This window comes from Pelophylax lessonae (assembly GCF_965119305.1).
Source record: "Pelophylax lessonae genome assembly, chromosome: 4".
NCBI lineage: Eukaryota > Metazoa > Chordata > Amphibia > Anura > Ranidae > Pelophylax > Pelophylax lessonae.
The window spans coordinates 352294594-352312333 of record NC_138771.1 but is presented as its reverse complement, the minus strand read 5'-3'; the positions used below and the strand labels follow the sequence as shown (position 1 = coordinate 352312333).

At 43.6% G+C, this 17740-nt stretch overlaps 1 protein-coding gene across 3 annotated transcripts in view; it reads left to right on the top strand.

Moving 5' to 3' along the window:
- Positions 1-17740, top strand: part of ARHGAP26 (Rho GTPase activating protein 26) — a 771897-nt gene that overhangs the window by 429045 nt on the left and 325112 nt on the right. For all 3 annotated transcript variants that reach the window (XM_082255674.1, XM_082255673.1, XM_082255672.1), the window contains exon 17: positions 1434-1539. In XM_082255674.1, coding sequence (XP_082111800.1) covers positions 1434-1539 — 106 coding nt within the window. The remainder of the gene's footprint in view (positions 1-1433; positions 1540-17740) is intronic.

The following is a 17740-nucleotide window of genomic DNA, read 5'->3' as shown; positions in this document are numbered from 1 at the left end:
TTTTTGTGGCCACCATTATTTTCCAGCATTGCCTTAACCCTCGTGGACCAGAGCTTCACAGGTTGCCACTGGAGCCCTCTTCCACTCCTCCATGATGACATCACAGAGCTGGTGGATGTTTGAGACCTTATGCTCCTCCACCTTCCATTTGAGGATGTCCCACAGATGCTCAATAGGGTTTAGGTCTGGAGACATGCTTAACCAGTCCATCACCTTTACCCTCAGCTTTTTTAGCAAGGCAGTGGTCCTCTTGGAGTTGTGTTTGGGATCATTATCATGTTGGAATATTGCCCTGTGGCCCAGTCTCCAAAGGGGGGCCTGCTTCAGTATGTCACAGTGCATGTTGGCATTCATAGATCCCTCAATGAACTGTAGCTCCCCAGTGCCGGCAGCACTTATGCAGCCCCAGACCATGATACTCCCACCACCATGCTTGACTGTAGGCAAGAGACACTTGTCTTTGTACTCCTCACCTGGTTGCCGCCACACACGCTTGACACCATCTGAACTAATAGGTTTATCTTGGTCTCATCAGACCACAGGATATGGTTCCAGTAATCCATGTCCTTAGTCTGCTTGTCTTCAGCAAACTGTTTGCTGGCTTTCTTGTGCATCATCTTTAGAAGAGGCTTCCTTCTGGGACGACAGCCATGCAGACCAATTTGATGCAGTGTGCAGCGTATGGTCTGAGCACTGACACGCTGACCCCCCACCCCTTCTACCTCTGCAGCAATGCTGGCAGCACTCCTACGTCTATTTCCCAAAGACAACCTGTGGATTTGACGCTGAACACGTGCACTCAACTTCTTTGATCGACCATGACGAAGCCTGTTCTAAGCAGAACCTGTCCTGTTAAACCGCAGTATGGTCTTGGCCACCATGCTGCAGCTCAGTTTCAGGGTCTTGGCAATCTTCTTATATAGCCCAGGCCATCTTTATCTAGAGCAACAATTCTTTTTTTTTTAGATCCTCAGAAAGATCTTTGCCATGAGGAGCAATGTTGAACATCCAGTGACCAGTGTTAGAGAGTGAGAGCAATAACACCCAATTTACCACACCTGCTCCTTATTCAGACTTGAGACCTTGTAACACTAACAAGTCAATGGACACCGGGGAGGGAAAACGGCTAGTTGGGCCCAATTTGGACATTTTCACTTAGGGGTGTACTCGCTTTGGTTGCCAGCGGTTTAGACATTAATGGCTGTGTGTTGAGTTATTTTGAGGGGACAGCAAATTTACACTGTTATACAAGCTGTACACTCACTACTTTACATTGTAGCAAAGTGTCATTTCTTCAGTGTTGTCACATGAAAAGATATAATATATTTACAGAAATGTGAGGGGTGTACTCACTTTTGAGAGATACTGTATATATCTATAAATATATATTTCATGCATGCACCTTTGAAGAAATGTTTTAATTTTCATTAAAGAACTTGAAAACCAGGAATCCCGCATAAAGGAAATCCATTGTCTGGTTCACCGCTTGCCGGAGAAAAACCGACAGATGTTGCACTTATTAATGAAACACTTGGCCAAGTAAGTCCCTGCATACTTCCTGTACCAGCAAATTCTATGGAGAGTCGAAGCTGCTTTTTTATGAGTTTATTACTTCATCCTTTTAAGTTTCTCTACCACTTTGTGTTCCTTATCACTATCTAGAGCTACTGTCTAGAGCCACAAAGTTCATTGTCAGTGGACAGCAGGGACATGTTTTGGCTTTAGCAAACTAGCCAGTTGCCTAGAACACTGCGACCTGGAAAATACATCAGACTACACAGTAATACATGGCCATTTGAATTGTATGTGTCAGATTGGGTGCAATTAAAGTGGAAGTAATTTTTTTTTTTTTTTTTTTTTAATGTTTCTACAAGTAAGCTTATAATGAGGCTTGCCTGTAGGTACAGTGAATATCTCCTAAACCTGTTTAGGAGACATCCACACTGCATGCAGCTGTTAATGTCACCAGTGCATGCGCTCGGTAATGTCACCAGTGCATGGTGGTCAATCAGATGGCTTGAGGACGCGAACCCCAAAGAAGGTGGAAGTTCTGTCTCATTGGTGACAGCAGGCCGCTGGAAGGCTTCGTTCTAAGGTTAGTATTTCATAATGTGCTAGTATACGATTCATATTAACACATTATGCAGTTGTCTTGCAGGGTTTAAAAAGAAAAAAAAGTTTGGTTTACTACTTCTTAAATTATTCTGGAAATATAAGCATAAATGTGTGTTAATTTCTAGCAAGTCGGTTTTATTTTGTAGGCATCCAGCATACATTCCCAGCCCATAGATCCACCTTTCCTTTGATATGCGTAGCTGCTTTTTACTAAAGATTTCTGCCAATACATGTATCCACCACCTCTTGTCTGGATGTGAGCTAAAAGTACAAAGTACCAGTACACGATAACGCTTCACCACACTGATGAGCTCATTACTCTGCTCTGTCAAAAAGGAACTTCTATACAAAATAGTATTCGTCCATTGAACTATTTGAGTTCCCAGGCCTTTGTCTCCCCCCAACTGCCACACTTTTTTTTTTTTTTGATTTGGTGATGTCTTGGTTCAGGGCATTGTACGTTTTAGCATTTGTATCATACCATAAGATAACATTTTTTTTTCAGGACAGATGGAGCTTTATTCACTTCCTGTCCTGACCAATTCTGACAATTCTGTCATACATGTACAAGTCAGCATTTTTTTTTTTTTTTCATAGAAAATTACTTAGAAGCCCCAAATATTATTTATTACTTTAAGCCGAGACCCTGGGGAAAAAAAATGTTGTTGCATTTTTTTTTGTCGCACAATATTTGGGTAGCGGTTTATCAAATGCAAATTTTCAGGAAAAAGTACACTTTAATGAGTTATAGTGAACACAAACACAATATAATACCTATTTTTTGGTATTACAACTAGTAAATAGATACTGAACTTATCACGCTTTAAAATTGTGTAGGCTGCTGGAACAACACCAAACTACGGTATCTAAAAATCTCCATAAGCGAAACTTTAAAGGTGTTCAGTTTAGAGTTACACTTGAGGTCTGGCATTAAAATATTGCTCTCCCTCTAACGCTCGCAGAGACTCCTTACTTGCATGATGCGATCACCGTTTACATATGCATGCAAGACCTACGTGTGCGTTCGCATTCATGTTTGAGAATGGGGGGACAGTGCGCTTTGCATTTTTTGTTTTATTGTTTATTTATTTATTTTTTGTATTTTTTTTTATGTCGTATTTTTAATTTTTTTTTTTTTTCGATAAATCTTATTGCTATCACAAGGGATAAACGACATTCCTTGTGATAGCATGGGCTGTAACAGGCCCTCTTTTTGGAGATATATTTTGGGGTCTATTAGTGTCCCTTGTTTTCCTCGTTGTTGTAGATGATGCTTCCTTGCATGCAGGAGAGTGGTTTTATAGATTTGTCTGTTTTTACTTTTATGTTTATTGTATAATTCCCATTCACTGACATGCACAGAAGGCCTTATGTTTCTGCCTTGGCTATCTTCCTGAAACACAGATATGCAATACTTTTTTTTTTTTTTTATGTTGGCTATTTTTTTTTTTTTTTCTTCTGGCTATTTTTTTTTTCTTTTCCACAAGTGCAATGTGTACTTCACATGCTGCGGCAAACCAAACCCTGTTTTTTTTTTTTTTTTTTTTAGTGTACGCATTTACCTTTTTTACCATTTGTGCTGTTTCCATTACTCCAGATGTAACCATTGGGTAAATTATCAGATTTAGGCTTTGCTCTGTTTAGTTTAAAGCTAAAATTGCTGTTGACTTGAACAAAATGGCTGCTGTCTGCACACAGACCAAAGAAATGAAGAGATTTTCAGTCACAACTTACCAACCAGCCAGCGACCATCCGAATTGAACTGTCTACAGTATGCGTTAAAAACAGGGGTTTGGTTGCACACATTTGCAAATACATGCGTAAGCTGCAGGCCCCGGCAAGGCACCCTGTAATCTGCAGTCCCTAACACTACAATTGAAAGAGTCTACAATGAGAGCACATGCATCTAATGTGATAGATGGAGGACAGGTGACTAGAGGGAGCCCACCCCTCTGTAAAGACACAGGGTCACACTAAACACCCAGCACATCGCACAATGGCGGCAAAGGTGTCAGTGCGTTGCCTGGCTCAATATAGATATCAACGATAATGCAAAAAGTGGTCACCGCCTCCACCTATAACTGGTCTTAATGGTAAGGAGCACTGGAAGGGCGCACAGACACCTACTCCCTACTGCATACATGTGAATAAAATATGTAAAAGAAGGCTTCAGCTCCTGTTCTCCACCTGTAGAGAACTCATCAGGCGCATTTTCCACCCTTTTCCAAAGCATTATACCCTTTTCATTCACATTTATGCTACAGCTGTGTCTTTGTGCAGACGGTCTCCATTTTTTTGAATTTTTATACAATGGGGCAAATTTCTTTTGAAACTAGTGTAGCTAGCATTTTAGACCATCACATCACACTGACTTTTTTTTTTTAAGATGGGAATTAGGTTTTTGGAAGGTGTCATGCTGTTTGGGGTAGTAGGCTACATTAGTCTCCCCATTTTACTACTTAATGCTAAGATACCGTTCAGTGCCCCACATGCTTCTGAATCTTAACCACTTGCCCACAGGGCACTTTCACCCCCTTCCTGCCCAGGGCATTTTTCAGCTTTCAGTGCTGGCGCACTTTGAATGACAATTGCGTGGTCATGGAAACCTGTACCCTAACAAAATTTGTATCGTTTCTTTTGAGACAGATAGAGCTTTATTTTGGGGGTATTTAATCAGCACTGGATTTTTTATTCTTGCTAAACAACCAAAAAAAACGACAATTTTCAATTAAAAAAACAAATTATACTTAGTTTGTTATAAAATTTTGTAAATAAGTAATTTTTCTCCTTCACTGATGTGCGCTGTTGGGCACTGATAGGCGGCACTAATTAGGCGGCACTGATGGGCACGGATAAGCAGCACTGATGAGGAGGCACTGATGAGCACTGATGGGGCTGCACTAATAATCAGGGAACGGATGATCAATGCCCTGATTGTCAGTGCAGATGTCCCTGCTGAGAAATGCCACTTACCAGATCTCCTCTTCTCACTCACTGTCAGGGCGAGGAGAGGATTGCCAGTAACCAGTTGGACACAGCTGATCAAATGATCAAGATCCTACATTATAGGCTCCTTACCATGATCAGTAATGCACTATGTCCGAGGGACACAATGCACCACCGATCGCTGTGTGCCGAGAATGGGAGGACACCATATGATGCCCTCCTTGAACGAGAGTGCTCCTGCTCGTCCGTCATTTCACTATATGGCGGGCGGGAAGCAGTTAAACATTTTGCAGCCACCAATTACCCTCATTTACAGGTAGTCATTTGCTTTTCTTCTTATGTTTTTTTTTTTTTTTTTTTGTTTAATCCAATCCAAATTAAAAGCATTCAAAGCATAATTACAGAAGCTACCAGCTTTGCTGTATGTTCTATTTTTTTCTATCATTCTGTGTAGACAATGGTAACAATTATAGGTGTCATTTCAGGTCATGTTCTAGATTTAGTGACCTACGTGCGGCTTCATTTTATAACTGCATCTTTCTGTTTGAATATATCTCCTTGTTCTCATTACTGTTGTTGCATGTTTGCCACCCAGTGACACATTTGTGGCTTTGGTATGCATGCAAACTGTTTTTAACTATTACCATTTACATTTACCATAAAAACTCTCAGAAAACCAGCCATGTGGTAAGAACATGACTTGAAGCTTAAACTGTAATGGGAAAATCTACTGTATACCACAGAACTGCTGATCACTACAGTTTGCATATTACCATTACTCATTGTAGTTTTTCATTTATTTATTTAAATCTAAGATGCTCGTTCGGGTTACCATACTTGAGCCACAAACATCAAATGAAATGCTCATAGACTTCATGGCGGGATCGATCATGCAGTAATAATTCTGGCTCAGATAGCCTTAAAAGGATCCTTTTATAGTGAGAGGAATGAGCAAAATTGGGGGTGGGAGCTCACTCCGGCTCATCAGATGGGAAACCACTTAGATCAGGAAAGGTTTTCTTATGTCCGCGATTAACTGTTTTCACACCCCCCTAGTGACGGAGGCTGCAGTATTGGAATGAAGGGCAGGTAACAGATACAGGCAGCCTAAGAGGTTAATATAATAGCTTATCTATTGGGGGAAACACCAATAGGATTTAAATATAGATATAGGATGTCAAGAGATAGATCCCGACATTGCCCCTTTTAATATGCACTGTAAGGCCTTATGCACAGTTTTGCACACAGGAAGTTTTTCCCCCCCTGGGTGCCTTTGCTCTCGGGAAGGAAAAAGCAGTGGTAAAAAAGCTACGTTTTGCAAATGTGTTTAGACTTGTCAAGCGTCTGCACGTTCATTCATTCCATTGGCCAGAATATTAATTTTCTCTGGCCATTGGAATGAATGCCAAGTGCTAACGCTCCTAGCACTCAAGCTTCTAGCACTTTGGGCAAAATGCTGCTTTCCTGAATGTGCTGACACCATATTTCTGCCTATAAACACACCTGTAAATGCCTATGTGTGCCAGGACACATTGGCTAACGTAGAGGGGCGTTTAGAGGCAAAAATCCTTAAAAGTGGAGTTTTTGTTGCACAGGGTGCACGAGACCTAAAAAGTGTTTACACAAGCTACCGCAAAAAGTATTACCCCTGATCACAGGACTTCAATGGTTAAATGTAAACATTTTACTAAACAGCAATTTGATTGACTAATTTGGCTGTCTCATAACTTTTCAAATGAATATCTGTTCCTTAGAAATAACATTCTTTGGCTTGGATTTGGTTGGCTTACTTGGTTTATTGAGGATGAGCTCATGGTATTCTAAAAATGCAAGATTCCCTAATTGTGTCTAATATCTCAACTTTCTTTCAAAGCTTGGAAGGGATTCAACTTTCACAGAATTAGAAATGAAGCAGTAGACTGTGCTATACCAGCAAGATATCCAATGCCCAAATCTCTCTTGCTAGTCTTATTTTCCAATTGCTAATTCAAATACATTTAAAACCATGACTGGAGTAATTTCATATATAACAACAATCTATATACATATACATATACTGTATACATATAATTTCATGGAGAAATTATTGAAAACACTTGTCACCAATGGCAGACTTTTTGTATGTCAAAATATCTGAAAGAACTCTAGGTTGCCCAACTTTTCTCTTTCAAGTCTGCACTTGAACCATATTGATTAAAATGGGATTGGTTGCCATGAGCAATACATTTTTTAGAACAACTGTGATAAATGAAGCCCAGTTATTGCAAGGTTTGAAAGAATAGTATGGCCTGAGCTTATTTGGCCATACTTCTTTTGTGGGTCACATGATTGCACTTACTTTTCCACTCCTGTGTTTACTGCGATTGCGGTGTGAATTCAGCCACACAAACTGTATGGCTGAATCTGCCCCGCACAGACATTGCTTGTAATTTTGGGAGCAGTGCGTTTCGAATTACATGCGATCTCTGTGATCACAGAAATGTGAACCGGCACTAATTAAGGGCCAGTTCACACCAGTGCATTGATCAGCATCTTAGTGCAGCTGTAAAACGCAGATCAATGGAAGAACATCTGAAAGACCATCATTTCCAATGTGTCCTATTCACACCATAAAGCTGCACATGCATTTCAACAGACTTTAAAATGCATGTCAACGGACTTCAAAATGTATGTCAACGGACGTCAGCGCGTGTTAAAACGCACCTAAATTTAATGGAAATGTACATGCATTTTGCATACATTTTAACGTCAGTGTGAATTGGCCCTTAGTGCCCGGTTCACACTGTTCCGACTTGTCAGACGACTTGGTCGTGCTGTGCAATTAGAACCGTTCTAATAGGAGCGACGTAAGTTGCTCCGACTTAGAAAAAGGTTCCTGCACCTTTTTTTGCAAAGTCGGAGCGACTTGCATTGACTTCCACTATGTGAAGTCGTTGCAAGCCGCGCCAAAGTCGCGGTGCACGGGCGACGGCATTAGTCGCCCGAAGTCGTGTCGCCCTAGTGTGAACCGACACTTACACTTGTTTTCGGTTTTTGTTGGTAAACATCATAGTGCAGCATTCTGCTTTTACGGTATCCTTTGCAAATATGGGTCCCTCATATTCAGAAAATAAGATGGAAATGGTGACATACACATAATAATTTGAAAAAACAGGATTGAAATGTTTTTAAAATGTAATTTCACCTTTGGGACAAATATGTTATGTCAAAACAAGATACTGCAGTAAAACGGTTTGTAAATAGTTTTTATTATCTATGTAAGTTGCTACCGACTTTTGAAGTACAGTATTTATTTACCCTATTGGAAATGTTCCCATCTTACTTGATGTCATGGAGCCAAGTCTAGAGCTGTCCGCAATTTAACTATGGAATAACCTCATACATGCAAAATAAAATTGTTTACATGATGTTCAGCAATATTTGCCATTTTTTTATATTGGTGAAATGGTTCCTTTACAATAAATGACTTTAGAAAAGCACAGAAAAAAAATTTGCCCTGGAAAATACTTTGCATGTGTTTTTTCTTTTTTAAATTTGCTCTAATAATGCCTTTTGAAATCCCCACTCTAGACGTATACTGAACTTTTACCCTCCATAATCCTTTATTTGTAATAAAGCATTTGCCATGGTAACGCATGCCACTACAGTGCTGTGTAGGTGGCTAAACACAGTCCTCATCTGTAAGGCATTGTAAGAAATTCTCTCTGACTTTGGAGTCCAAAAATAACTTCTGATGCTGGAAGTTGTGGTACCCTTTATCCCAACAAAATTGTATTGTAACATGTTATGTTAATCTTTTTCATCCCAAACAATGACTAGAAACTACAGTTAACTTTTTGTGTTTGTTGATGGTACTAAAATAATCTTTGAGGGACACAGGAATTTGTAGATACTCTTAGACATTTGGGTTAAACAACCCCCTTTATGAGGTTGGAACACTATCAAACAAAAACGTTTCCCCTATATATCAAATACTATCCAACCGTTCTCTCTATAACCCCACCTCCAATGCCATGCCTTGGTTTCTTGGTAATGTCCTAGGAGGTTGGATGTCTTTTTTCTACTGAAAAAAAAGTTTGAGCACTTTTACTAACATTTTTTTGTTTCCAGAATATTTTTCTTTAAAGTGGTTGTAAACCGCAGACATGAAATATGAACAAAGCATATCCTTCTATGGTGTGTGCTTGTCTCTATCCAGAGCAGTATGTGTCACTTCTGTTTCCTGCTTTGTTGTAAGCATGAGTAACTTCTGATGGGTTTTCCTGACAAGGGTGGGCACAGTTTGTGATTGACAACCTCAGCTCTGTTCCGGTGTACTGTGTACAGGGGGGTCCCCCCTTCCCTTTAATCAGCTCTTAGAGCTCTTCACTGATGTAACTTCAGATACCCACCAAATGCTTCCAGAACTGAGAGATCCTGTGCATTCTGCAGTTAAGTGGATGTAGGGGAAAGACAGCTGTAGATAGACAGGTTCATCTGTGTATCACCTGAGGCCAGTCACTTTACTGGGTATATGTAAGGGTTTACAGCCACTTTACCTGAGACTTCAAGCTGCTTGAGTCTCTTTGTACAGCTATCCAAAACAGGCAATTCCCAACTGTTGCTTCGGAGGCTGTACACAAGCTCTGCTGGATTGGAAATACGCAATGCCTGTCTGGAATGAGACCTTCGGGTACTAGACTTTGCATTGTGGGGCTTTCCAGACCTCTGTGTTCTTTGCTTATTAGCCGCAGAGCGCTTTCCGGGTCCAGGCCCAAACCATGCCCTAGCCGCTGGTATAACCCAGACTGAAAACGCTAATTTCTCTGTCGCTCATTGACAGACGTAGTCCTCATTGATTAATAACAACTCGGGTTATACTGCCCTCTACAGGAGTAGGACTAGACAGGAAAGAAAACGTTCTGGCCACACCCTAGGGGCAGTCCCAGAGGGTATATCCTCTCACTTCCTGCTACAGCAAATCAGTTTTTTTCTGTCTAGTTAGGAGTAAGGACCTAGATGCCTTGCTAGGATCTTCGGTCCTGGCAGGATTTTTTTCTTAGAAAGATTTTTTAGACAGCTTTTTTTCTCCAGTGTTCCTGTGAGATCTTCAAGCAAGAAAGCTGGAACTGGGCGACGGGCTGGATGTTGAGATCCAGTGGTCACCCCAGTTCAGCCTACGAGCGCGTGCAGGCCATAGCTCCGTGCTGGGTCGGCCGCGACATAGTCCCACTGGACGGGGACTGACCCTGCGAGTTAAACGTCTCGCTTAAACGCCAATGACCATGAGTCACGGCGTCCGTATTGGTCGACAGCCCTCCCACCCCGGTGGAGAGGGGTACTGTCAGGAGTGGCGCCCGCCTGGTTCCGGTATGGTGAGTAGTATGTTCCCCCTTTTCCCCCTGACGGGTTTGTGGTGAACGCGGGCCCCTCTCTGAAATGGTAAGGATGGGTCTCCCCTCTATCCTATAACATGTCACAGATCCCCCTATTTGAGTGTGATTTTTGTGAACAAGAAACCAGGAGGCTTGGTTTGGGAGCTGACAATCTAATGTCATTTAAAAACTGTAAAGATGACTGAAGTCAGTGGCAGTACTAGAATATTACTGTGGTAGCATAAGGTATCCTACCTGTCAGAGGTGTTCACAGGGCGATGTCTATGCATGTATAACTGCAGTCCAGATCGCATTCCTCCAGCAAGGGCAGGCTGCCTTCTGACGGCCCACGGACCGCATGCGGCCCGCCAGGGTCCGGTACCGCCGGCCAGGCTGATCACCATCCAGGGTGAAGTTTGGGGGGCCGATGCACTCCCGCAGGCCGCTAGGCCGAACACAGCATCCCGCAGGCCGCTGCTAAGCCGCCACTATCCTAACAGGCCGCCGCCATTGTCTTGCAGTGCACACAAGGCCGCCATATTGGCGTAGCCTCGTGTCTCCAGCATGGGGGCGGCCATGTTTGAGGTGACCAAACACCTCGTGGAGCCAGGGGGAGGCGCCGTAAGGCGTGTTAAGGGGCGGAGCCGCCTCCTTTACCCAGGAAAAAGGGCCAAAGACTTCCTGTCTGTAACAGGACAGCACTGAGCAAGCTCATGAAAACTTCTGTGCATCAGGGATGAGCCTTGGGGTCTCTCTCTCTCTCTCTCTCTGTGGGGTCCAAAAAGGCAGGTAACACTGAGGGGCGCTGTTGCGACTGGGGGATACAGAAAAAAAAAAAAAGTTTTTTACTTTGTCATTTTTTGTCGCTGGCAAATGTCTTGTATAATCATTGACCCTGCCGCATAGGTATCCCCACCTGATCCCCTCAAGGTGGCCGCAGGACCCTCCAGTACCCCACTTGTTTTTAATGCATTATCGGCAGTTTTGGAGTCTTTGGTATTCCGGGTGGAGGTGGCCTGTCAGGGACGGGGATCAAGAAGCGACCCCCGCCTACCCCTATTTTTTATCTGATACTTCAGATACGGATTCGGAGCTGGTCAATGCAGCTGCAGGTCCCTCTTATGGGGCTGTTGTCTCAGGTAATGTCTCCTCAGCAGTGAGGAGAACGTTTCTGCCTCCGCCATAGCACAAGAGTGGTGGATGCACTAGTTGTGTCCGTCCGGGAAACCTTTAGTCTTGAGGTTACACCGGCAGAGGTAGCTGAGACTGAAATTCCTTTTTGGTACTTGTTAGCCTACCAAAAGGGCGAAGGATTTTTCTTTACCCAAATGGGGTCGTTTTGAAACGAACCCCTGTTATTTCCTAACGCATGGCTAGGACAAAAAGTCCGGCTCAGCCAAGCCTGAAGAATACAGTCTGATGCGCCCCTACCCATCTCTGGGGTGGGGGGATGTCTCCACCAGTTTCCGGATCCATGGCTTGACAGAACCCCGGACGAAGGGGTTCGCGAGATCATACGGTCAGGATACAGGATCGAGTTTCGATCACTTCCACCGGTGCGATTCTTCCCTTCTAACATTGAACGGTTTCAGGGGTTCTATTCGAACCTGTTCACAATGCCCAGGAAAGAGGGCAAGGTGCGTCCAATTTCTGGACATGGGGAAAAATGGAGTCCATCCGAACAGTGGTGGCCTCCTTGCATCAGGGGGATTTCCTGGCGTCCATAGACATTTAGGATGCCTATCTTTATATCCCCATCATTGCAGGACATCAGCGTTTTCTTCGCTTTCCCAAAGATCATCCCTGGTTCCCACCAGGAGACTGAACTATCTAGGCCTAATGTTGGATACATCCTGGGCAAGAGGGTTTCTCCTTGCGGAGAAACTCCAGAAGGTTCAGTCAACGATTCGGATGTTGCTGTCCGTCAATTGGCTGGGACGGATGGTGGCCTTCTTAGAGGCAGTACTGTATACCCAGTCTCATACCCGAATTCTCCTGAAGGAGATTCTTTTCTTATGGAATCAGAATTCCGATTTCCTGGACAATCGGATCCGGTTGAGCGAGCGGACCAGGGAGCCTCCGATGCTCAACCAGGGGAAGTCATTCCTTCCGATAGTATCCAGGTTACCAATAGGGTATCGGAACTGAGAGCGATCAGATTTTGTCTGATCTACTGGACCGAGCAGCTCTAGAGCAGCCCGAATCGGATCCAATCGCACTATGCCACGGTCGTGACTTTTGTCAAGAAAGGGGCACTTAGAGTGTCCTGGTGGCCATCTAAACGACTAGCATCTTTCATTGGACGGAACGGTTTGTTCCGGATCTCCCCGCAGTGTTCACTCCGGGGGTGGGAAATCGGCAGGCAGATTTTTTCAGCCATCAGATTCTGGATCAAGGGGTATGGCCTCTTCATCCAGAGGTTTTTCACTAGCTGTCCCTTTATTGGGGCACCCCAGATGTGGATCTGTTGGCACCTTGGCTCAACAGGAAGGTGTGGAGGTTTGTTGCTCGCACCCGCGATCCTCTAGCAGACGCAGCAGAAACGCTGAGCGCCCCGTGGGAGCAGTATCAGCTACGGCATGCCTTCCATCCTCTCAAGTTACTGCGGGAACTTCTTCGCAGGATAGAGGTGGAGGGAATTCCAGTTATTCTGGAAATTCCGGACTGACCTCGTCGAGCCTGGTACGCCGACTTGGTGAGGCTAGTCGCGGACGCTTCTTGGAGACTTCCTCTCAGGGAGGATTTGCGGTCTCAGGGACCGATCTTCCATCTTGCTTTACAATCGCTGGCTTAATGGCCTGGCCATTGAGACCCAGGTACTGAAGGACAAGGGAGTGTCAGCTTTAGTTATTCCTACCTCTAGTTAAAGCAAGGAAAGCGACTTCCAGCACATGGAAGTCTTATATGGCGTGGTGTGAATCTTTTGGATTTCCCCCACATACCTATTCGGTGACCCGAATCTTGGTCTGTCTGCAACAAGGGGTTGAGCAGAAACTGTCCTTGAGCATTATCAAGGGTCAGGTTTCAGCGTTAGCAATCTTCTTTCAGAAACCTTTGGCTAATCATTCCTTGGTGCGGAATTTCATCCAGGGGGTGCGACATCTTACTCCGCCAGTGCGCGCACCCTTACCGCCTGGGATCTTAATTTAGTGTGGTCGGTTCTTCAGAAACTTCTCTTTGAAGATATTAGGGAGATTCCCTTGCTTACATTATCCCAGAAGGTGGCCTTCTTGGTGGCCATTACTTCTGCACGCAGGGTGTCAGAACTGGCCGCATTATCTTGACGTTCCCCATATCTGGTGGTTCATAGGGATAAGGTGGTTCTTCTTCCAGATCCATCCTTCCTTCCTAAGTGGTTTTCAGAGTTTTCATCTGAATAAAAATATTGTGTTACCTTCCCAGTGTCCTAAGACTAGCCACCCTTGGGAGTTTGCATTACACTCCTTGGATGGGGTTCAGAAGGATACACTTGACTACTACGAACTTGTTTTCGTAAGACGGACTCACTTTTTGTGATCATGGATAGCCCTTGAAGGGGGTTGCCTGTGTCTGCTGCGACCATATCTAGATGGACCAGTCAGACGGTGGTACAGGCTTATTCTATTAAGGGTCGGAATCCTCTGTTCCCTGTTAAGGCGCACTCTACTCGGGCGCCTAGTATCTCCTGGGTCTTCCGCCATTAGGCGTCCAGCGATCCAGGTTTTCAAGGCGATGACTTTTACAACATTTTATAAAGTTGATGTGATGGCATCGTCAGATGCCTCTTTTGGCCACAAGGTTCTGCAGGCCGCAATCTGAGGAGACTGTTGGTCTACCTCAAGGGTTTGTTGGGTGTTTCACTTAGGTCTCATCTTTTTTCTCGATGAGTCCTTAATGCTTCTGGTTGGCTCCGGTTGGGCCTTCTGGATTTTGATTTCTGTTATCCCACCCCTCATTTGTGGTACTGCTTTGGGACGTCCCGAGTTGTTATTAATCAACGAGGACTACGTCTGTCAATGAGCGACAGAGAAAAATGGATTTTTGTAAAATCTTACCGTAAAATCCTTTTCTCTTAAGCTCATTGACAGACGTAGTACCCGCCCCTCTGTTTTTGAGTTGGGTTGGGTTAAATTCTCTAAACACTGCTTTGTGACATAACTGATTTGCTGTAGCAGGAAGTGAGAGGATATACCCTCTGGGACTGCCCCCAGGGTGTGGCCAGAACGTTTTCTTTCCTGTCTAGTCCTACTCCTGTAGAGGGCAGTATAACCCGAGTTGTTATTAATCAACGAGGACTACGTCTGTCAATGAGCTTAAGAGAAAAGGATTTTACGGTAAGATTTTACAAAAATCCATTTTTTATGAATAAGCCATGTGGGCTGACCTCTGGGAGCCTTTTTTTTTTTTTTGTAATCGTTGAGTGACGTTTTTACTAACGATGAGAATTTTTTTTTTTTTTACTTGTGCTGTGTTGCTTGGTGGAGTGTCCTGTGCACTCACTTCATGCTCCTGTTCCTGCCATTCAGCACCTTCCTGCCATTGCTCCTTATGGAAACCTACAGTGACTTTGGTTACTTCCATCTATTTGAACCTCTCCTTCCCAGCAGTCAGCTTGTGAATGCTCAAGGTTTTACCTTGTATTAGAGCTAAGATGTTCCTGTTCCATCCCAAACACATGGGCAGCAGTGCCACACAGGTCCATCCAGCTTATCTAAAATGGCTCCGGGGTGACTACTTGCATATTCCCTAACACCACCTGCCTGGAACTTTGTCCCCTACTTGAATTCCTGCATTCCTCTTAGTCTTCCTTATCTCTGTCAACTGTTGCCATCTCCTTTCTAATTTTTTTTTTTTTTTCGAAAAAACAAACATTTATTGGGTTCACAAAAAAAAAAGTTATCACATACAGTCAATACAACGAATCATAGCACAGCAGCAATATACAGAACATCGTGAAAACGTACAGCATAAGCAATATGCTAAGAAAATAAAATCCGTAACATGGGTGGGGCAGGAGGGTGCACCATCCAGGAAGAGAAAGAAATATAAGTCAGCATACAGTGAGAAATCCCAGCCACATACCACCTAGGATAGAGAACAAGGAGGCACAGAGCAGAGCAACTCCAGTATATATAAACAAAAAACAGTCACAACAAAGCAAGTAATCACCTAGGGGAACACGTATCTGAAACCTGTAGCCACCTGTCCCTAACTTTGTGATAGCTGCCAAGAGAACCCCAGCTTGTGTAAATAATCTTCTTATAGGGTAATGATTGATTAACGTCTGCCTTCCACATAGCCAAATCAGGCCACACAGGCTGGATCCATGAATCAATTTTCTAGCACTAAAGAGGGTTTCATGGAGGAATTTAATGGTATGTTTATCAACATCCTCGTCGGAGATTATACCCAGTAGGCAGATCTTAGGATCCAGTGATACAGGAGCGCCCATACGGTCGTGTAGGAATCTCCTTTCTGATTTGAGATGATTTTTCCACAGTTATGCAAGATTTTATTGGCCAAATTACAAATTTGCCTGCTGACCATGTCCACAGAGGCCATTAGCAGCATACCTCTACCCCTTCTCCAGCAGTATCTGACCTGCCTGAAGCCATTACAGACTCTGAGCCTTTGGCTGCAGGGCTCTATCTAATGAAGAGTCTCACAAATACTTGTCAGAAGAGTTGTCTCCCAGGCTAAGAGAGACTATTACGGCTTATGGTGTGTGCCATCTTAAGGATGGATGAGTAGCCTGTAGCTTCTTCCAGTGATTCTACCAGTCTAAGATCCCCATGAGGCTCTAAGACTTCAAAAACGTTTCCCATGCATTTGCTATTCCTATATATCCTCTGCATTGACTGGGAAGCTCCTGATAAACTGTTTACCTTCCTCCTCAATTTAATACCCATTTAAGGAGACCTTTATTAAAAATGAAATATTAAAACACGATTACCTTACAGAATGTGCCAGTAATTAAGGATCCCATAGATAAATGTTTTGAAACTCCCTCCATACCCTTGTCTTCTGTGGCATGGCCTTCATTGCAACCTGCCATGGTCATGATGTTAGTCTGTCAAACATTAGAGTAATGGACTAAACTCATGTGAAGGGATCCAGCTTTTTTTCACACCTATCTATTTGTGGAGCAACTGGAGTTCATGTCGACAGCCCTGCACTACTGTGTAGATGGAATAGTAGATTTCTCCCATCTTAATTCCAAATTTAGTCTGCTATCAGTTAACATGGGAATAAGATATTGGGCTATGGAGCAGGCATGTAAAAATTGTTTGCTAATTTCTCATTACGGGATACAGGATGAATGAATTCCAAGACACTTAGTTATGCTACTGCCTTCATGAGACCGGATGACACTGGCAAACAAAGCTTTAAGACCGCTTAGGCTGAACAGGCATGATGTCCACTGGGAGAATGAAGACTGCCTGGGTGGGACCTGTTACCCTGGATCCTGGCTGGCACATTCCAGCTTGTTTGACTTTTGCGAGCAAAAAAGCTCCAGCATCTTCTTGACCTCTGCAGTAGGTCAGGCTTCATACTTTTGTTGAGGGTGCCTGATGTTTTTCTTGGTACTGTGCTCAAATTTTCCCCCACAGGGCTCATGCTGGTGTAATGGTTGTAGCACATTTACTGCTGTACCATAATTAAGTTTGGTGCTTAATTTAGGCTCTACTGATCCTGCATGGGCCTCTTGTCACACTGCATGTGCATGCCACAGCCTAGGGTACACATGTACTATTTAGTTAAGGCGTTTGTACAGTGTGTCACATTGTTTACCTGTATGTTCCCCATTAAAACCATGGGACCTACTTCTGTAGATTCTTCAGAAATGCCTTTAAACCTACCAGGAATATTCCTCTGTGTGCTCGAACTCACAAGGTCGCCACCAGTTCTGCAAAGTAAGTTTTTGAGTTGCTGGTCGTAACTTGTAAAGAACCCTTTTATTTTTATGAAGTCTAAGTTTCCCTTTTCTTCCCAAAGTAGTTTCTTCTTTCACCTTAACCAGGATGTTGTTAATCCATCTCCCCGTCTTGCTTCTAAACATCCTAAGGATATCCACTGTCTGGATGTGGTGCACTCTGTTTAAGCCAGCTCTCAGAGACAGCCTGCCTCTTGTCCACCATCTCTAGCTGGATTTGACAGCTCATCATTCAAGCCTATGAGCTGAAGGACAAGGTTCTATCTTTTCCTGTCAAGGTGCACTCCACTAGATTAATTAGTGCTTCATTGGTTTTTTAGTATTAAGCTTCTGTTTCTTCAGAAATGCCTTTGGTCTTCTGTTCACAGGATTGTTTTTACCCGGTGGATGTTCAGGCCCATCTGGTGTCGGC